The sequence below is a fragment of the Rhinolophus hipposideros genome, assembly GCF_964194185.1.
Source record: "Rhinolophus hipposideros genome assembly, chromosome: 23".
In the NCBI taxonomy this organism is placed as follows: Eukaryota; Metazoa; Chordata; class Mammalia; order Chiroptera; family Rhinolophidae; genus Rhinolophus; species Rhinolophus hipposideros.
Genome location: NC_138069.1, coordinates 39736663 through 39758366, shown reverse-complemented (window position 1 = coordinate 39758366; position 21704 = coordinate 39736663). Strand labels below are relative to the sequence as shown.

The window sequence follows — 21704 nt, the reverse complement described above, 5'->3', positions numbered from 1 at the left end:
AATTTGTCACCTGACTTCTCAATGTGTTCCTGCCTCAAGGTCTCCACCTCCAATCCATCTGTCACACCCACACTAGCCTCACATCCTCGGGACTTCCTGGAGTGGGGGTAATGAACTTGTCTTCATTAAGATTTTTCTCATTGGGTTTTCTGTTACTTGCAGATGCAGGCAGACGCACCAGACCCTCAGGGTCTAACCCAGGTCAGTGTTCAACCGCGATCCCTCTCTTTACAAGCACCATCCTTCTCACCACACCAACCAGCCAGCTTTCCACCCTGCTCTCACTCGCTCTCTCGCGCTTTCTCCCATCCCCCCACCCCCATACCCCATGCACACTCCAAGGATGGCCATGTGAGTATATAACCAGGAAGCAGGCCTTCACCAAGAACCCAACATGCTAGCAGCCTAATCTCATACTTCCAGCCTCCAGAACTATGAGAAACAATGTTTGTCTAAGCCTCCCAGTTGGTGGTGTTCTTTTATAGCAGCCTCAACGGACTAAGACACTTAGGTTCTAAAGTTGTCAAAGTGAAAAACTTGAATGGTCAAAATTAATCTTAAAAATCCTATATGCCACACACTAAATACAGTATCCATGTTCTGTGTCCTCTATAGTAATTCGTATTCCCACTGAATTTTGAGAAGCACTGAGTTCCACTAAAGGGAAGAATAAACGGAGAGGTTATAACAATAAGTCTCACTCATACCACCCCACTTTAAAACAATCATCAATCCTTAATGGTGAGCATGTGTGGGAAGGTGGGGTGGGGACAGGGTTGGGAACGGATGGAAACTTCTCCTTGTCCAAAGGAGTATACCGGATTTTTGTTTTAATATTTTGCCTCTGCAACCTCAGCCCCTAGTACACTAGGAAACGTTTATCATCATTTCCCATCAGGGTCCAATAGAGCCTTTTTATTTCTGTGAGTAATTTACAGAAGTCATGAGAAAGGGATACTTAAAAACCTCTATTAGAAAATGTAATAATTTAAGCATAGCAAATTTTTACCCTATTTCCCTGGAGTTGAAGATCTATAAACCCAAAAAAAGCAATGTTCTCTGACTGGAATTCAGCTATTCATCAACTGCCTGCATGTACTTGGGACAGACCCATCTCATAAATACTGATTCCAGATTTCAAGGAAATCTCTAGTCAGTTCTACTTTATCATTATTTCTGCTTCTTCTTGCACTTGCGTCATAAAAACCAGTTACTTTCGAAAACTTTGGGGGCTCATAATTTTGTTTAAGAGAAGGTGGTCATCTTCTTTTCTCCATAATTGCAAAGCATTTTCGTTTTTAAATGTATAAACACCAGTAAGAGGGATTAATCCATTTTATTTTCATTTCTGTATCATCTGTTTCCTTTTGATCACCTTTACAAACACATCTGACTTCATCATTTGTTGCCTTCAAACCGTATCAAAGAAATTTTGGTAAACAGATGCCACAAAAGGTAAAAGAATATTGGTCCCCATTCTTTTAGCAAAACAGGATGGTCCAGGTTCTTGCAAAATATTAAGTGATGAAATCCTTCCTGTTGAATAACTAATTGGATGAGAATATCGTATTTTCTTTTTGTCCTCAGAAATATATTGTTTACTCATCAATTCTGGATTTTGAGAAAATTCATCCAGGCTATTGTCTTGTGAGACTTATAGTCTGAGACTTTGCTTATAAAATCCATTTTACTATTATCATTAGAGTCAATATCGCCGCTGTCTCTTCTGATTTGTCTAACTACTGTACAATATTTTTCTTTGTCAATTTTCTTCTCTTTACCATTCTGTGCAGGAAGTGAAAAATTCTATATTCTCAACTGTATGCAAATAAAGCGACAATAATAAAACTATAAAGATAGTGTTCTTTATCTTTTTTTTAAGTCCCTTCTTGAAAGATGATACTGTACTCTCAGCAACGTAATAAGAAAACTGAAGGGTAATAAAATAATGATGATTTATTCCATGGTTGCGTCATCCTTCTAGGTGGTGATTCCGTCATTCTTCCATTTCTTATTAATTTAATGTTTTTAGCATAATTGGCAATAATCGATGAGTAATGATGAAATAATTCCTAGGATAATAAAATGGAAAATATTTTGAGATATAAGAAGAATAAGATCCCATGAAATAGCTTAGATTTATAAATGGCTTGACTGATCCCAGATGGTAAATTCAAGATACAATGAGTTTTGTTCAGCTTTTATTAAAAAGTAAATGTTCTTTTTGGTCTTTGGAAGATTTCTTTGAAAAAGAACAGAAGTCATGAAATATCAACCTTCACAAATAGTTATAACTGCTCAGGAAAAACAAACAAACAACTAAGATTGGGTTTGATGGACTCTGAACGTATACTGATGGTTAAGTTACATTAATAGATTTGGTCATTTTGTGAAAATTTTCAAAATCTGGCTCACTGGAAAACTGCCCCACAAAAACACTCTTCTTTCACCCACTTGAAATCCAAGAGTTCTCAGACTAAAGTTGAAACCCAGTCCCAGAGAGCTCCACACCATTCCAACACCATGATGCCCATCTCTGAGCTCCTCCAGGGCTCCCCATGGGGACCAGGCAGCCCCTCTCCCCAGATGTCTCCTCCTGAGTTCGTCTCCACACACGATGAGGAAGCAAGATTTATGACCCAAAGAAAACAGAGAGGGCTTCTGGAAAACTGGTCAGGCTTCAGGGCAAGGCTCTCACAACACTCAGACCACGATCAGACACCCAGTGTGTACAGATTGTATATTCTTTCCAGTGAATGGATTTCTTGTGAGGCAGACAGTGTTTCTAGTCTTCTGGGATTTTTTAAATTTCTTTTTTATTTTTTGTTGTTTTCAGTCAATCCCAAAATACAGCTTGACTATTAATCTATGACACAGAGGAAATGTCCAATTCACAAAAGTGGTATGTTCCAAAACGATGGGAGTCCGTTGTTTTGGGAACTCAGAATATATTTTCCTCCAATAAACAATATTATTAATGATGGTGAGGTTTCCAGACCACCCCACAGAAGCCTTCTTAACTCAATGTTGCTGAGGCCTGTACTTTTGCAGTAAAAATTAGTAGAAAGAAATTTTGTTGTAGTGCGGACAAACAAGCTCAAATGCTGAAGACAGATTCTCCTGTATCCTGAATTCTACTTGATGAAACAACTGGTTTAATGAAAAAAGGTAAAGGGGAGACACCACTGCTTTCAAGAATTTTGGAAGCTGGCAACAGCAGTTTCTTATTTTGTCTTTTCCCGTTTCACTTTGATACCTTTTTTCATTTCCTCTATATAGGCGTGACCCCAAGGAGCACAGATTTGGGGCTCACAGGGGAAGATAGCCAAGGATGGGGGAGGAAAAGCAAACAGTTTGAAAGAGATTTCATGAATGGAGCGATTAAACCATGTCATTGTGAGGAGATTACCTAAATCAGCACTAACTGATTTGCTAAGGAAATTGAGGAGAAAACTGGAGACCCAATATTAGTGCCCCAGGTCCCGGATCAGGTAAGATCAGTACAGTCTGGCAGACAGTTCCCTCTCTGACCATAAGGTGGTGCCATCAGCCCAGACAGTCAGCCCCAAGGGGGCTGGGCCAGCAGTAGGAGGAGCTCTCCACGTGGAAGCCACGTTTTCCACCCAGGCTCTGGAACTCACAGAAAGCCTGGACTAGGCAGCATGTATCAACCTACACGTTATTGCCTCCTCACCGCACAACTGTTCCCATCCTCCAAGGCCTCCCCTGCTCACACCTGAGCAAGAACAGCTTCTATGCCGCTGGGGCATCAAAACCCACACGAAGATTCCAACAAATTTCTTCCATTCCTCTCATCCAGATTGTCCTTGCCAATGGCAGCACTAGACCTCTCACATTTCCTAATTCCAAAGGGGAATCTAGTCTGAGAGCTTCCTGGAGTCTTATCCTTCTATGCCGTCATGATGAGAGAACAGGGTCTTCTATGGTGAGCACAGATTTGTCACAAAGGCCTTGACAACAGACCCCAGACGCCTTTGGCAGCTTTATCTTCCAACTCGACACCAAAATGAGCAACCCTTATTCCAGATGCAAGTCCCCCCACGTCCCCTCCAAGCATTTGCCCTGCGGGCCTTCCTTGCTGTGAGGCCCCTCTCTCTCTTCCTTACCCACCCTTGTCAGTATCCTCTGGCCTTTGGAAGTCTAGCCTAAATTCCCTCTTCCCCAAGAACTATCACTAAGTGTTTAACTGGATTTCACTGGTGAATTGGAGTTGGAGAGGAAAATGTGGGTCCCATGCATCAACCACAGAAGTCCTGGGATGTCACGAGGCATGTCTGCCTAATCCTCTCTAAGGCTGGTTGGGTTTTACGCTGAGTAGGGCCCATCCAGGCAGACTCCCTGCTGAACCTCAGGGCAACACCAGCTTGTCTGGCCGCCGCTCCTCCCAAGTCTCAATTCCCATCTAGGGCGGACTCGACACCAAAGCCGCAAGCTCGGTGTGTGGCACAGTGTCTGTTCTCAATTCGTGTTAGCTTTGTAATAGTAATGTTGCTATTATTGCTGTCCTCTCTCCACCCCCACTCTCATCAGCCACAATCTGCCAAACCAGGCCTGAGTTGCAGAGCTAGCTAAAAGAATGAGGGGGGAGCTAACAACAAAGTCTCCAGTTGGACTCCCTTCCCCACTCACCCACCCACCCACTCCCAGGCCTGTGGCCTAGACTGGTCATCTCAGCAAACTGCCTACTGATTCTACAGAATTTGCCCTGATGGATGACTGGGATGGGTAGTCTCTGGATGTTAGGCCCTGGCCAAGTGGCCTGGAGATAAAACCCTTAAGAACTAGTACCTGTGTTTGCCAACATTTCAAAATCTAGCTACCATTTGTTTTTCACTTCTAAAGGGGCAGTTAGCTCAGGTGGGAGACACAAATGTCCTCAGGGAGGCTGGAGCAAATAACCTCAAGATGAATTTTTAAATTGTGCAGGTCCTGTGAGGGCAGCCCCAGGGCCTCGTGGTGATAAAAGTCAGTAGCCAGCCAAAGGCCAAGAGACTTCCACCTGCCTGGTCACTGCTCCAGGTGCCCTCGGCACCTTCTATCAAGTAGACTCGGTGTCTGCCTGAAAAAGTGGGCTGGCTCCTGCCCCCTGGACCTCTCCTACTTTGCCCAAAGAACCTAGTGACCAGATAGATGCCTTTTTTACTGCCAATATCGCTCATATTCTCACCTACAAAACAGGCTCCCTGGAAAGAAAGCCTACCCAACTAATTCAGGGGCCAGAACGCTGCTGTTTGTTACGTTTTGTCGTTTAAGGATCTACAGGAGATGCTTTTTTGTGAACTAGTTAACTATGCAAACAAAGCTGGGTGGGAAATTTCCAACCATCCATTTTAATATACTTGTACCCCACCTCCTTCCACAAAAGCTCTAAGGCTGCAAGAAGTCATTGCTATTGGAATCGTGGACATGAGTGGTCAATTTCTTGCCACCGCTGTAGACTCGGACCTTAAAAGTGACCATTTGTTAGGGCTCTGAAAGTATGGTAGGCATGATGGACAGCGGCTCTGGACGCTGCGACCCTGGGGAGAGCCCACTCCAAAGGGGCCTGCCCCACCCCCTCCTCTCCTTCCTCCCAACGCAGAGCTGCGGGACGCACCGGACAGCTGCGTCCAGCTGCGGCCAGCCTGGGCCTCGCCTCTACCTTCACTGCGCCCAGGTGCAGCCGAGACCCTGGGCGGGAAGCCTACCAGCAGCACAAGGGTGACCTGGCCCGCACGTCTCCGCACCCCCTCCCCCAATCGTGTCACATGGCAGCCCCAACGAGGCGCACCGTGCGTCCCGCCCTGGAGACCCAGGTCTGCATGGCTGCGGACAGGGGGTGATGAACCTCCCAGGCGTATTACCGCGGAGGGCGCGGATGGGAGCAGGTACCCGGGGCTCACCTGTTCTCCAGCAGGAGGGCGGGGCGGCGGGGTGGGGGGGGCGAGGGCGCGTCTCCCCGGGTACGTGCGGCGGCGCGCGCAGCGCAGCTGCGTCCCCGCCCTCCCCCTGCCCCGCTAGACCCCGGGCTGCGCCGTCGGGCTGACGGTGCCCCGAGCAGTTCCTGTCCCGGGCGCCGGCGCCGGGGAGACGTGAGCGCGCACACGTACGCACACAGCTGGGGCAGAGGCGCCCCGAGCGACGCCCAACTGTCCCCCTGCTTCCGCGAGCCGCGGAGGACGCAGCCGGGGGCGACCCAGCCCGGCTGGGTTTCCGAAGGGAGCTCCGACGAGGAAGGGGAAGGCATGGGGACGATTTCCTTGGGTTGGGGGGGATTTTTTTTTTTTAACCATTTCCATCCACTGGCTGAAGCGTAAAGGGAACCCGAAGCGGGGCGGGGAGTAGCGCTTCGGGAAAAGGGAGGAGGGTTTGGAGAAGCGTCGCGTTGACTTTCGAGCTCCCAGGCAAGCGGTGCTCCACGGTTGGCGGGGTGCGTCAGGGCCACCGGAGCCTTCCTGCCACCCGCCTGGAAATGGTGCAAGTCCAGCCTGTCACCTGGATCCCTGCAGCCCAGCCCGAAATCTGTCTGGATTGGGAGACCGGCAAGAAACTGGTACCCTACGTGTTGCAGGGCCCACCAAAGAGGGGCAAAACTGATGGGGGGCCGGGGGCAGCTGCTCGGGCCAAGTCCTCCATCTAGTCCTTTTGCTCCTGTCTTAAATAGTGTGAGCGTTTGTCAAGGCAAAGTGTCGCAGCGCCAGCAGTTCCCGTCTGTGCTCAGCTGGCCCCAGCATCACTGTGCCCAGGAAACTCCTCCAAGCCGTCGGAGCCTGGGAGCCTCAGGGATTGCAAAGGGCGGAAAGAGGAAACTTTCCCAGCCCGATGCGGGTGTGATGCGAGCCGGGCCCCGGGGACGCTGTCCCAGCGCGGCTCGTCCCCTGTCGCCCTCTGCGACTGCAACCGGAGCTGCGATTCGCTTTGATGTGAAATCCGTTCGGCCATTGCCCTGGAGCTCCCGCACACGCGCACGCATCTCCGGCCACACTCACACGCGCGCACACACACGCGTGGCCGCCGCCAGGTCGGCAACTTTGTCCTGCGCTCCCAGCGGTGCTCGGGCTCCCGGCGTAGTAGTCGGGCGCAGGCCCCGCCTCCCGGCCGTGTTGTCAAACGGGCCGGGGTCTCGGATTGGTCCAGCCGCCGGGACAACACCTGCTCGACTCCTTCATTCAAGTGACACCAGAGCTTCCAGGGATATTTGAGGCACCATCCCTGCCATTGCCCGGCACTCGCGGCGCTGCTAACGGCCTGGTCACATGCTCTCCGGAGAGCTACGGGAGGGCGCTGGGTAACCTCTATCCGAGCTGCGGCTGCTGGAGGAGGGAAAAGGAGTGGGGGGAGGAGGGGAAGCAGCGAAGGAGAGGGAAGAGGGGGAGGGGAGCACAAAGGTTCCAGGTCCCTGGGCAGGAGGTTTACACCAAGAACCATGTGTGCCGAGCGGCTGGGCCAGTTCGTGACCCTGGCTTTGGTGTTGGCTGCCTTCGACCCGGCGCGGGGGACCGACGCCACCAACCCGCCGGATGGTCTCCAAGACAGGGGCTCCCAGCAGAAAGGCCGCCTGTCCCTGCAGAACACAGGTAAGTACGTGAGCCCCCGAGGCGGGGGGCTGCTGGGAGACCACACTGGGTACCCATGCAGCGCGCCCCGGGAGTTTCACCCGGAACTGGGCGCCCACCTAGGGCCGTGCAAACTCTTGGGGTGGAGCGGGACGTGCAAAGGAGAGCGCGAGGCGAAGCGAGGTCCGCGCCTGGCTCCGTGCGCCCGGAATCTGCACGTGCTGGCAGGGTGATGAAATAGCTGGGGCAGGACTTGTTGCTGTCCTCCCCGGGGTCGAGGGTAAATGAGGCAGCCTGACGCGGTCAGTGCTGGCCTCGGACTTCCCGGTCTGGTGCAAAGCTTCCTGCTGCATCCTGGCCTGCCCGCGGGAGGTACGGAGGGTCCCCGGCGCCTGGCTGTGCGCTGCACCAGGGGAACTTCTCTTCCCAGCCAGCCGACCGCGGCAGGATCACTTCTCCCCCTCCCCAAAAGATGCTCGACATCGGAGAACTTTGTAGGCGAGACAGATCGCATGGGGAACTTTCCCGTAGGCTGCATTTCTGGAAAGGGGGTGGGGTTGGGGTGGCGCAAAGCGTACCTCTGCGGTGCTGCCGCCGTCCCCCGCTCCAGGGCAGGTCAGCAGGCGACGAAATGCTGACACGGCCCCAACTGTGCGCCGCCACTGCTCAACCGGCTCTCTCCACTCGCCAGCAAGCTGCCGAGCCGAGCCAGGCGTGCAGGGCACGGGACTGGCCCTTTTCCCAGCTCCGGGGAGAGAAAGAAAATCTGCCTACAGCTCCTTGGCTCTCTTGGGCCCCCGCCCCCTCTTATTTAGGGGACCTGAGAAGCCAGCGGCTGCGTGCGTGCGCTCATTGCACGAGCAGGAATGCACGAGTGCCCATTAGGGACTCCTTAAGCCGGTGATTCACAGCCCTGCGCGCTCCTGCCCGGCGCGCCGGGGCCGCGCGTGGGATCAACCCGGAGCCTCCCACCTCCGTACGCTAGTACCCGCGCCCAGCACCCGGGAGGACCCTCGCCCACCCTTTCCCCTTTCCAGTTCTTTCCCTCAGAATTGAACGTAATTCTCGGTAGTTAGCGACCCTCGACAAATACATGACCCTCGTTCTCTCCATAGATTTAAACTGAATGCAGATTATTTACTCTGACCCTGCCTTTCTTCCAAAATACACTTTTCTGATGAAATTTTGTGGTTGCTTTAAGTCAGGGAATTGGGTGGTGGGCAGGGACGGAAGAGAGGCTTTGCACAGGGCAGCCGGACAGTTAACTGTCTCAGTCTGTCCTTTCAGAGAGACGAATTAGGGCCACATTCTGCGAAGGAGGGCAACAAATTCCCAGTCGCGGGAATGCTAGAGGATTAAGTGACATCTCACACCGGATCTCTATTTAAAAGGAGCCTCTGACTGCGACCGTTGCGTTTCTGCAGGCGAGCCCCCATCTGACTGATTCCCAAGCTTGCTCCACAACCACAGCTTTCCTAGCCTGGTGTTTTTAATGCGGACAGTTTGGAGGCGCTGCCTTAATAGGAATTTTGTTTTGATTTTTAGGTGTTGAATCATGAAGCTGAATTGAAACTGCTTTTTGGACGCTCTCTTTTGGGGGGTCAGGAAGGAAATGGCTATGATTTAATGGCTGCAGCTTCAAGTTCCAAGTAGAGAAGGGTATTTCATTGATGGAATACAGCAGGGAGGAGGCAAGCTAATTCAAATCTTATTTTTGTGGGTTTGAAAAGCTGAGTTATCGTCTGTTCTCAAGCTAAGGATTCCCACAAATACTTTAACAAAACGGGACGGATGAAAAATGGGTGCTCAGCCCTAACTTCTGGTTGTGATTTTTTTTTGTAACATAGGTTTGGCTAATTTTTCACAAATATTTACAAATACTGCTATTTTCCATAAGTAGATTAAATGATGAAATTTTCTTTTCCCTGGCTTTTTAGGTCCTCAAATAATCATTCTAACTTTTTTGCCCATATATTTTCTTTTATCCATTACTTTTATTTCAACCAACCTCTCTGCATTCACCAGCATGGCTGAGAATTTTAGATATATTTATATGTAATTCTCATTTTAGCGGAAATCCAGCACTGTTTGGTCAACGCTGGCGATGTGGGATGTGGTGTGTTTGAATGTTTCGAGAACAACTCTTGTGAGATTCGAGGCTTACATGGGATTTGCATGACGTTTCTGCACAACGCTGGAAAATTTGATGCCCAGGTAAAAAACCATATAGAGCACAGACTGTTTCGGTTTAGCGTTGCATGATTGAAACTTTCTTTGGAAAGACCTGTTAACAGATTTCTTTAGCTGATCTTTGTAGTATATTTTAAGAGACTTGTAAGAGACAATCTAGGTGTACAACAGGAAGCCAGTGTCGCCCCATTCCACCCCTGGAGTTCTGCTCTCTGGAGCTGTCATGAAGGCTAAATTCTTCTCCACTCTTGTGTCTACACAGGCAAAGTGGATTGGAGACCAAGTTGAACAATTATCTGAGGATTCTTAGCCAAGAAGACAAAAGTCATGATAAATAGCTTGGAATGGGGCCCTCTATGTGGGCACCCAGAACCCAGTCTGCAAGGCCCCTCACATTAGGAAACATAGGTTGAAGGGGGAAGGGCGGGAACTCCAATGATACATTCCAAAAGCTATTTTCACCTAATAGGTAAGACTAATGAGACACAAAATTTGGAGAGACTCATCTTCTCGTGGTGGGTGTGGGGACAGGCAACATGGATAATTCAGGGCCTGTAGAAGAGCACCTTTCTTCTTCCTAAGCAGCAGACCCTCCTCTCCCGACCTGAAAAGTCAAAACCCTGAATGAGTCCTGCAATTCTAGGCTTTCCTTTTGCTCTATATAATAAATATAGTCAGGGCCTGACCCACTTTGGTTGTGCCAGGGTCCCAAGGGTAGAGCCCAGTTGCCCCATGGGGCAGGAAAAGAACCCAACAAGCAACCTTATGGCTCCAGTGTCCTCCATCCAAATACATTCCAGATGGCATGTGGCATGAGTCACACCTTCTTCATGTCCTCCCCAGCGTATATATGCACTGTGAAGCCCCCTGTTATTCTATCTCAGAAACTTCCTCTCGCATTTCATTGTGGTGACAATCACGTTGGGATGAGGCCAACAGTTTAGGTGTGATGTATTAACGTCACCAGTCACTGTCTACTGACGTCCTGTGAGGAGCATGACAAAGCAACGCCTGGGAACCAGAAAGGGGTGCAACGGGGCTGGCAGCCGATACCGCAGAGCATGTGGGGTGGCAGGAGGGGAACAGAAACTGGGCAAGGAGAGAGGTAGAACATTTGAACTCTTTGAGGCTCCCTAATGAAACAGCCTTTCTGGATTCACTGGAATTAGGAAACGTAATAGAAAATCCGGAGGAAAGATGTGTCTTTCTGGGCAATCCCACAGGATGTCAGGATGGAATACCAAGAACAGACTGCAGCAGACCTCGCATAAATTAATCTTCCCTTTTTTTTTTTTCTTCTCAACCAACAGGGGTATGTTCTCAAGTTAGAAGCATCCCTTTCAAGCCTGTTCTCAGTGCATAACTACTTCATAAACTGGCACACCCTACCCTTCATCCTATTTGGCTCCCACTGGAAAGTCAAGAGGGGGGGCAGGGCGGGGTTTAGTGACCAGACACTATCTGTAGACATTTCAATTGCTTCCAAAGGAGAAAACCGAAATAAATGTGCTGGCTGGCTTCCCACTCCCAACCTAAACCTGTTTCCTTTCTTAACTCCATGCCTTCTGGGCCTGTCTAAAAACAGAGGGGTGACCTCTCCAACAATAGCTTGTTTCTATAGTAATAGGAGTTGTGGGGATCCCTGGGCAGGTATCCCACAGTGCCTCTGTCCCCAGAGGTTGGTAAGGGAGCTAACAGCCACCGAACTTGCCTGCACACCCCCAACAGCTGTCTCCTTTCTAGGATAAGAACAATCTAGAGGGGTTGCCAGGAAAGAGAACTGTGAGCCAGATGTACGCCTGGCTGCCTGAGCCACTCAGAGGCAGGGCGCGTGGGGGAGGGGCTGGCCGTCGGACCGTTCAGACTCCAGATGCTGCCAGGCAGTGTGCCAGGCGGGCCTTTTAGAGGCAGTAATCCTAACAATGTAAAGGAGTCGAATCATTTTCCAAAAGGAAAAGAATGCGCCTCCTTAAAGGATAGGAGGAGACGCGAGTCTGGGTTGGGGGTGGTAGGAGGCACGGAGGCAGAAAAGCACAGGCACAGTTCACAGTGAGTCTTCACCTCACTCGTGGACTCCAAGGAAAAAGGAAAGGCATAAGATCTGGACCAGCAGGCCCCTTCTACGTGGGAAAAGCTCTGACTGGGAACCACCAAGGAGTTCTGGATTCATGTCTGGCCCAAATCCCCTTCTGTTCCAGAAAAGTTGCCAGCAAACAGCCAATCCTGGGATGCCTTGAGGACAGATGGCCACAGAAGCCCCCACATGAGGGAAACTAATAGAGCAGCTGGGGAGGAAGGGGGCAGATGTGTTAGTGTCCCCAAGTGACATCCTCTGGCCAAATGCCAGAGGTATTGTGTCACTCTGTATGCACCTCCCGATGTAACCTCCATCGGTCACCTGCAAGGACATGGGTCTGAGGCGGGGCCTTGGGGTTCAGTTGTCAGAAAGCTCCTATGTAAGCCCAACAAGGGAAAATGCCGAAGTGTGTAACACGGACTCTCTCGCCTGCCCTTCTCCTTTCTCTGTCCTCAGGGCAAGTCATTCATCAAAGATGCCCTGAAGTGTAAGGCCCATGCTCTGCGACACAGATTCGGCTGCATAAGCCGGAAGTGCCCAGCCATTAAGGAAATGGTGTTCCAGCTACAGCGGGAATGCTACCTCAAACACAATCTGTGCTCTGCCGCCCAGGAGAACACCCGGGTAATGGTGGAGATGATCCACTTCAAGGACTTACTGCTACAGGAGTAAGTGCTGGCCCGGGGCCGGGAAGGGTGGCCTGCAGGGCTCGGGGCGAAGCCTGATTCAGTTGGAGGGGCTGGTTTGCAGAGCCTGAATTCTCCTGTCAAACGGGAGAGTTGCCATTTACCTCAGAAAGTTGCACAAGCTCCCCCGGGGAGTGCCTTTCCTGCTGACCTTCAGGAAAAACGAAAGAAATTTCCACCCCCGGTTTCAAAATCATAGGCAATAGAAACAGGAAATTTTTGTACTGAGCAAGAAACGTGTAGGATTCAGAAACACCCTTCATCTTCCCCTCAGCCAGGATCCCAACAGCTCTCTGAGTGCTCTGAGCAGTTCTGCAGGACCCCTCCCCGCCCCCCCGCAGGCCGTGCAGAGCAAATAACATTGGTCCGGCATCTACCAAGGGTCCGGTGCAGTGCCAAGTGCTTTCTGTGACTTTCCTAGTTGATCCTCACAACAGCCCTGTGGGGATCCCGTTCTCATCTCCATTGTACAGACGAGAAAACTGAGACTCACTGAGGCGAAGTCACAGACAGTGAGAGGCAGAGCCAGGATCGGAGCCAGGCAGTCCGGCTCCACAACCGACGTTCTTCAAGGTCAAACACTGAAACCAATAGCTTTCTTTCTGCCCCCATAAGCTCTCCTTTCCCTTAGAAGGTTCAATTCACCTTCTCTAATACATTAATGCCCTCCCAGAGAAAACTCAAAACAAATGTCAAAAACTTTAGTCAGCTAAACCCCTTTAGGCCGAAGTGAGGAAATAGGACCATATTTATTCAAAGACTTGAAATTCAGTAATAAACCGAGGAGATCTCATTCCTTAAAGAAAACATGCCATCGACAGGATCCTAAACTTTGCAGAGTGGTGAAGGCTGTGGCCAGACAGCTGCTCCTAACAGGTCAACAGCCATGGCTCTTTCCTCTGAGACTTAGGGCAGAAAGCAAGTTACTAGTTAAACAGCCTAGGACAAGTCATTGCCAGCTTGATGGCACCGTGGGTCTATTCACAGTGACTCATGGGGCAAATCAGTACAATTTCATGAAGTCATGCTCCTTCGTTCGTGCCGTGGCCTTCCCCCAGCTGTGTCACTCAGCAGGCTACTCCCCACCCCGCCCACACCTCTTAGGTCCTGGGGGATAGCAAGCACCTCGTCACTTTCCGCTTGGTCATGAGGTTCTATGTATCTTGTAACACCTCTGGTCCAGTGTTAGAATTTTACCTTCACTGGGACTCCACGGGCAGCTCTAGACAAGAGCAAAATAACGTTGCCTGGAGTTACACTAATGCCTCAGAAAATATTCCTTATTCTCCCAAATACCTGTAAAGAAACAAAGCATCCACCACTATAATACTAGCTATCATTTCTTGAGTGAGCCAAGCCCTCGGCCAGGGGCTTTCCTTGGATTATCTCAATTATCTTTCCCAACGAGACAGAGATTACAATCCCTTATTAATCAGAGGAGGGAGATGAAGCTCAGAGGTTCAAGACCTCCTCTGAGATTGGATTCCTACTTTCCAACCTGGGAATTGGTGAGACACATGACTGACACCAGCTATCAGGAACAGACGCCAAACCTCCTTGCTCCTGGCCTGCTCTCTCCCCACTGGACCTGCTAAATAAAGGCTCAGTAGTTCCCAAAAGTGGCCAGGGTTTTTCCCTTTTCTCCAATACATTTCCATTACATAAGGAGGGCACTGTGAAATTCCCTTTCTTCCAGGTGCTCTGGAAAAGGCAAATGGCAGCATATGGCTGAAAAAACTCATGAAATTCATTTCTCCTAAACCCACGTTCATCCATTAGAGATAGTGTGTTAGCCTCAAGAATGGACGATGGGATGCTAGTTCATAAGTCTATAATATATTCCTGGAGCCAAGAAAACTGTCTTTTTAGAGAAAAGTCTTCTTCCAGAAAGCTAGAGGTTGTGAAGCCCCCAATCCCCAAATTTAAGAAGCAGGAAAGCACTGTGGCTTTCTGGTGTCTCCGCCATGGAAATATGGCCCATGGGGCCATGGGCCCCTGAGTTCCAAAGAGCTCCTCGCATCATTTAGAATGAACACATAGCCCTCCACTGCAGCCCACTCTGGAAATGCAGGTGGTCCATCCCAAAAGGAAACCTGGGCCTCTTTTAAGGACACTCACTGTGGTTGCACCTGGGTCTTCTGGCCTGCTAAGCCAGCACCTCTGGGCAGTGGGGTCCATCCAACTCCAGCTCCCCACAAACCCCCACTCCCTCCCCTGTGCAGCACACCCTCTTGTTCCTCAAACTGAATTAACTGTGTTTTTTGTAACTATCTGAACTGATTTGGGTACAGAGGATCCTGTCAGTCCCCAGATGGCAAGAAGACAATTTAAGAATGTGTGTGGCATCGATAGGTCCCAGACAAGAAAATGAGAACTGCATTTGTTTTTCACTCTCGAGAGGAGGATATCATAGTCACTCCAGAATCCACATCACCCCCATCCCTCAACCCCATTCTCCAAACACTCTCACGCTCAACGTGGTTCCCCTCTACTCCTCTCACCCCTTCCCAACCCACTTTCTTCATATCAACTGTCCCAACCACCACACACCCTGTCACTGGGTGCTGGCAGCCTCCAGGCATGTCCCCTTCCAAGTATTTTTAAAAATCCTTTAGCCTTGCTGACACCCAGTTGAGAGCTGGGCTTTGTCATTAGACACGGGCGGAGCTTGCAGCCTGAGAAGGCACCGAGCCAGCTGGGAACAGGGCTTAGATTAACACACACCCCTCCCCACAGTTTGCAGCTCTCTCCTGCAGAGAAAGTGCCAGAGGCAGAAAAGCATGCAGGCTGCTCCAGCCTTCTCGGGTCCACATTGGGTTCTGAGAGCTCATCTGGCAGGCAGGCTGCCCTGGCAAAGGGTCCAAGAGGTGGTGTGGTCACCCCCCAGAGAGCCCTCCCCTTATTTTGGGGAAAGAAACTTGAAGAGGAGTATCAGTTCAGTGTCCCCCAAAGACAGACAGGTTCTCAGCCCCTGCAATTCACTTATCTTGCCCCAGAGAAGTGACAGGTACCATCACGTGCCCAAACCCTGCTGCTGCTGTAGCAGATATATGAACTTGAGCTCCCTGAGACCACCAGGTGCTAGGAAGCTAGCACAGATGGAGCATTTTCATTGTGTTGCCTCATGTCCTCCTCTCTTCACCCAAGGAGATGAGTGTCACCACTGTCCTTGACACAGTTAGGGGCCTGCCTCAGAGAATGTAAGCACACTGCCCATCAGCCATGCACAGACTCTCTGACTCCAAAGGCATCAAATAGGCCTTAAAAGGCAGCCTGATCTTCCAGCCAGAACAGCCCTCCTCTCCCTGCCCCACGCCTTCCCAGCCCAGAAGCTTCCAAAAGCCATCTTCTCCCCACTCTGGATCCATTTTTACATCTTTGAAATGAGGACAGTTCACTCAATTACAACTTGAGGACTGATTCATAAAAATGGCAGTAAACTGCTTCCCAAGTATTAAAACATAATCTGCCCTTCCTGCCTAGCAACCACTGCCAATTTGCAAAGAAAAGATTAAATGGGCCATAACACAGCCACCCAGGTGGTCCATGCCCACAGAGGAAAAGTGTCCTGCTCTCATGGTCCTTATAAGTGATCTCATGGTCCAGAGTGATTTCTCTGCCCAGGGTGATGGCCCAGAGCTGTGATGTTCATGGTCAGATAGATCCAGAAACTTTGCTAGCTGAGGTTTGCTCAAGAATGCGGGTTAGCTACATGAAACATTCCATACCCCATTTGGGGATTTCAAAAGACCAGTGAGAAAGGCTTCATGAGTGGGCCATGAGAGCCCATTGCTGGGGACACCTCTTCCCAGATGGGCCCATAAATGTAGACAGCAGGCACACTGCTCCCACCTTTTGCACACGCCTCCTACCCCCAGGAGGAAGGTTTGCATGATGTGGTCATGCCTCCAGCACTTTTCCTAAAGAAAGACCCAGGGTGGCTGGAATGGCCTGAGCAACTGGCTCTCCCCTCCAGAACCGAGCATGTTTATTTCACACACAGCTGGCTTTCATTCCAAAGGCCCCTCCTCGCAGCAGCCCTCACCTCCAGTTCTGGGGAAGCCCAGAGTGGAAGAATGGAGATGCTGACTAGTCACTCCGCTCCCTCCTCAGCATCTGGTACCAACAAAGAGAAGCGCTCCTTGGGAACTGACCTCCCGGGGAGGCCGTCTTCCTCCCAACCTGTCCTCCTGCTGCACCCTCCCCCAGGTGCAGAGGGCAGTACATCCAGTAACTTCCCAAAACACCTTTCATCAGAAGCCTACACCAGGGGTCAACACAGACATGAGGAAAATGGTTTCTTGGTAGCCTTGCTTAGAGAACGCGTCCCTGGGAGAGTAACAGCCCATGCAGAGCCAGCCAACCTTCTGGACGCCATGTGCGAGGGGATAGTGGGAGACTCCCTGAGTCCTAAATCTTCAATGGCTCCCCTTTCCTGCCAAAAAGACTCCTCAGTTTGGTATTTAAGGCCCTTCACCATGGGCCTAAGTATTACTCCTCTGGTCCCCGAGACCCACCTCTACTCCAGTAAAACCCTCCTGCTAGCACACCCGACACACGCCTAGAGCTTTCCTGTGCTCTCGTTATCCACACAGCCATCCTACCTGGCATCGCTGCCCCGTCTTCTTCCTTTACCCGACATACCTGTGACCTGTCACTGGCCCTTTTCCTTGTGGTGGGTTCTGTCCCAACCCTCTAAGTCTCTCCAGTGTCTGGCATGGAGCTTTGTATGTAATTGCCACTCAGGGAAGGTAGTTAGGACCAGTACTCCATAGAACATGGGCAAAGGCTAGAAGTAATTTCAGAATGCTCTTCCACCAAACCAAACCCAAGCCAAGCGTTGGGTTTACCATCTCTCTCTTCCCTGGTGCAGTTACTACCCTCAGGCCTATTTGGAACTGGCTCCATTCTCGGTCTCGCTCTCTCTCCTCTCAATCTCTAGACCTTACGTGGACCTGGTGAACATGTTGCTGACCTGTGGGGAGGAGGTGAAGGAGGCCATCACCCACAGTGTGCAGACTCAGTGTGAGCACAACTGGGGGAGCCTGTGTTCCATCTTGAGCTTCTGCACCTCGGCCATCCAGAGGCCTCCCACAGCACCTCCTGCACACCAGCCCCAGGGGGACAGAGCAAAGCTCTCCAGGACCCACCACGGGGAAGCAGGTCACCACCTCTCAGAGCCCAGCAGCAGGGAGACCGGCCGAGGTGCCAAGGGCGAGCGAGGCAGCAAGAGCCACCCAAACGCCCACACCCGGGGCAGAGTGGCCGGCCATGGGGCCCCAGGAACTTCTGGAAGCAGCGAGTGGGAGGATGAACAGTCCGAGTATTCTGATATCCGGAGGTGAAACGAAAGGCCTGGCCAGGAAATCTTTCCTCCACGCCGTCCATTTTCTTCTCTATGGACATTCCAAAACATTTGCCATTAAAGAGGGGGGATGTCACACGCAGGATTTGGTGGGGACAGCGGACTTGATGAAGGTGTATGTTAGCAGAATGAACAGGTGAGGCGGAGATTCCCTGGGCAGCAGCGTCGTCTCGGCTGGACCCAGTGAGCTCTACACTTGTGCCTCCTGAGTGAACGTGCCACGTGTCCTCCTTGCGACTTTGTCTTCTTTGTATCCGTGGAGCCACTGGGCAGCGGCCTGCGGTTTCCTCTGCTGGGGGGATGTTGGGCCGGGGAGGGGACAGGGGGCACCAGGCCCACCTGGGCTGGACCACACACTTGGCGCTGGGCTCGCCCCGCAGCTTCTGGTGCTGTCTTGGTGGAGAGTGGCTGGGTTCCAGGGCAGGAGAGGATGTGAAAATCTCGGGAATGAGAAGAGTGAGGGAGTCAGAAGCCGTGTGGGTGGTTGGTGCCAAAGGGAAGTTCAGTTTCTTGCATGGGACCTTGAGGAGCTGCTTGCGGGGGGAGGGGGGACGAGGGTTCTAGGTATAACTTCTGAGCCGTTGTCTGTATGGGGCACCCTGTCCAAGGGAGTGGCCCTTGTATTTGTATTTTAACCACTGCTTCAAGTCTCCATTTCACTTTTTTATTTACCCAGTTACATCTACATACTACATATCTGTCGTCTAAATAAATGGCTTTCAAACAAAGCAACTGGGTCATTAACACCAGCTCAAAGGAAAAACAAACCCCCCCAAAAAAGACAAAACCCAATCCGTGTTTAGGGGCTGATTTTTTTTTAAGTGCTATTTTGAAAGGAATTCCTGAGTAATCTTACTGTACATCCAGCTGCCCAGTATGGGCTCTCGTAGCCACTTCCGGGGAAGCCCACACGTGGAAGATAATGTACACACGGAGAGCGCCTAACAGACCCCACTCGGCATTTTGTTACCTCGGCCCTCAACCAAGATGGATAAAACACTGTAGCCGGGATTCCGGGAGGCCAAGTTGGAAAGCTGGCTTCTCTGTGCTAGAGGATGGAAAAGGGGACAAGAGAAGGAAGCGCGCAGTACTTCCCATCCAGGAATGCCAACCTTTCACACACATGGAGGAGACGGCAGCAAATCTCTGAGGGACAGGATTTTCCAGATCCGGATTGGAAATTTAGCCACGAGGAAAGGAGTCAGAGTGGACAAAAGAAAGGCAGGGAGGAGAGACAGAACTAAAAATACAAGGAGAGGCGGGAAAGGACCAGAACAAAGTGTCAGCAGATTTCTTGCGGTTCCTTAAACCATTTCAGAGACAGGCCTCTCCTTTTTCTCCTAATAGGTATCAAAGGTTATCCTTTCTTATAGCCAGCACTCACATTGGAGCCCAGGATTGCAAGGAGGGGCCAGGTCCTCCTAGAGCAGAGTGGGCAACGTTTGAGAGAGTATATACACCATTTGCAGTTTGGCGGGTCACGTGGTCTCTGTTACATCTACTCAACTCTACCATTTAGCACGCAAGCAGACATACGTAGACAACCCATAACAAACAGGCTTGGCTCCTCACCAGTACAATTTTTATTTAACAGACCCAACTGGATTTGGCTGTTGGGCCTGAGATTGCTAACCCTTGTTCTAGCGAGCGGTGAAAAAGCATGTATCCTCCGTTTGTACCAGCTCATAACCCTCCCTCAAAGCAACCTGAGGCCAGAGATAAAGAAGCTAAATTTCTCTACTCTAAAATGACTTTTTCCACAGAAATGCCCTTACCCAAAACACAGCTACCACGTATGTACCCCAAATCCAGTCTCGCTGCTGCCAGGACACGGTGCTGGAGTGTAATCCCCCCAGTCTTTCATGACCCGTGTTGAAAAGAAACCACTTGGGTGCTGGGGCAGGGGGACGAAATGCTGGGAGAAGCAGCTAGAAAGAGCTGGAGCTGCAGAAAGCAGGAGATGGTGAGCTTAAGCCAGCTCTGCCCGCGGGGGAGAAGGACCGGTGTGTCAGGCTCTGCCATGGGAACCGAGCGTAAACCATGGCTGTCTCATGCCATGGGCCACTGCAGCACGCCGACTGCTTTACTCACATCACTCAAAAGCTGAAGCAATAACATTCTCCCGCATTGCTGGGTCAGCTGTTCATTTGTTCACCGGCTCCCAGGCTGGATGTGTGAAAGGCATCACTTTTATATTTCTCTCGGTGTCAATGTTTTATGTGTTCGCCTACTGATGTCCCATTTGTTGCCTCTATTGTAAATACTTGTCATTGGTATTTATTATCTCAGTGTTTTCCCCTTAAGGCATAAAATTGCTTACTCTGTTCATTTCAACCCTTTCACTGATCTCTGTTGTCTATTTTTCATGCCAGAGGTTTGTTTCTTCCCAAAGGTCAGGTAGATAGCATTTCATTCTGCTTCCTAATGTTCTGAGACATACAACAGTACGTATTGCTAAGGTTCTTTTGCTCAAAACTGAGGAACGTCCAAATTCCTATGAGCAGTGGCAGAGACATTTGTACAATCTAAAATGTAAACAAAGCCAGCATTAAAAATAGAACCTTAACTTGGGCTTCGTACTTCATACAAATTTACTCGGGAGCCTTCCTTTGAGGAAGGATGTGGATTTCCAAATAAAGATATGATGTTTGTTTTGAGCTTTGCATCTTAACAAGATGATCTGAACACACCTCTCCTTTGTATCAATAAATAGCCCTGTTCTTCTGAAATGAGGACTGAATATAGTGAAATGCTGACACCCAAAACTAAATAAATAGAAAACACCAGCCCAGAACTGTAGTCATACTTTGACACATACACACAGATGGAGAAAGAGAGAAATTTAAACTCGAACCACACAAACGGCTTCGCTACAACCACTTGGAAAAACAATGCTTGCAGGGCCCATTTCCTAAGGAAGAGCAATGTCGCCTGCTCTCAGAATTGGCACCACGTGGGCTCGCTAAGTCATAATATCTGTTTCTGTTATGGATTTAGGCAGCAGGACCTGTATATTGTCACATGGCATTAATTTTCTCCAAGCATTAATAAAGGCTTTAAATAAATGGCTTCCACTCAGTAACGTTATTGTCTGAGCGGGCTTTGGACGGCGCATGCAAACGGGGAGGGCTATGAGCAAGGGGGCTTTGGAGTCCTTTTTAAATGCTGGATGTTCAGTTTACAGGGAGGGGAACCCGGTGAAGGAGACCACTCTGGGCTTCTCCTTCACAGGGACTCTGTCCCAACTCTGTCACCCAGACCAAGAGGAGACTGAACTCCATGCAGCCGGCCTGGAAGCTCCAGCCCCATGGCCATTAGGGAGGGGCTCGCAGTTCCCTCTCATCTCCCCTTTGCATCTCCCCTGGGACAGAGCCACAGTCTTCCAGACCAAGTCTGCCACATAAGAGCAGAACTGCTCAGTGGCCTGGCCCAGGCAGGGAAGTTTACCACCTTCCCCCCAACTCTTCCTGCTTTACGTAGACCGCTGCTGGCATACTTACTCTGTGCCAGGCACCATTGTAGGCAATTTGCATACATTATCTCATCCTGACTATGTCCCACAAGTAGCAGATACTATTATCCCATTTTACAGGTGAAGAAACCAAGGTCTAGAAAGGTAAAGAGACTTGTCCCAAACCTTGTGCCTAGCGAGTGGGGCGGGGTGTCTGAACTGAAACCCAGCTTGGCGATGCTAAGCCCACATGCTTTCCCTGCCTTTCAGGCCCAGATTCTCTACACTCAATTTATTTTTACTTTAAACCGATCAGTATTTTTCCTATTTTACACGAGGCTTCGAGAAAGAATAATTATACTCTTATATTTATAGCACC

General features: G+C 50.2%; 1 protein-coding gene across 1 annotated transcript; it reads left to right on the top strand.

Moving 5' to 3' along the window:
• Nucleotides 1-6174: 6174 nt before the first annotated feature.
• On the top strand, nt 6175-20943 carry STC2 (stanniocalcin 2). Its single transcript, XM_081035915.1, has 4 exons — nt 6175-7577; nt 9628-9770; nt 12280-12491; nt 17452-20943. Exons 1-4 carry the CDS (start codon nt 7427-7429, stop codon nt 17852-17854), a joined length of 909 nt encoding a protein of 302 aa, XP_080892041.1. The 5' UTR covers nt 6175-7426; the 3' UTR covers nt 17855-20943.
• Nucleotides 20944-21704: the final 761 nt, after the last annotated feature.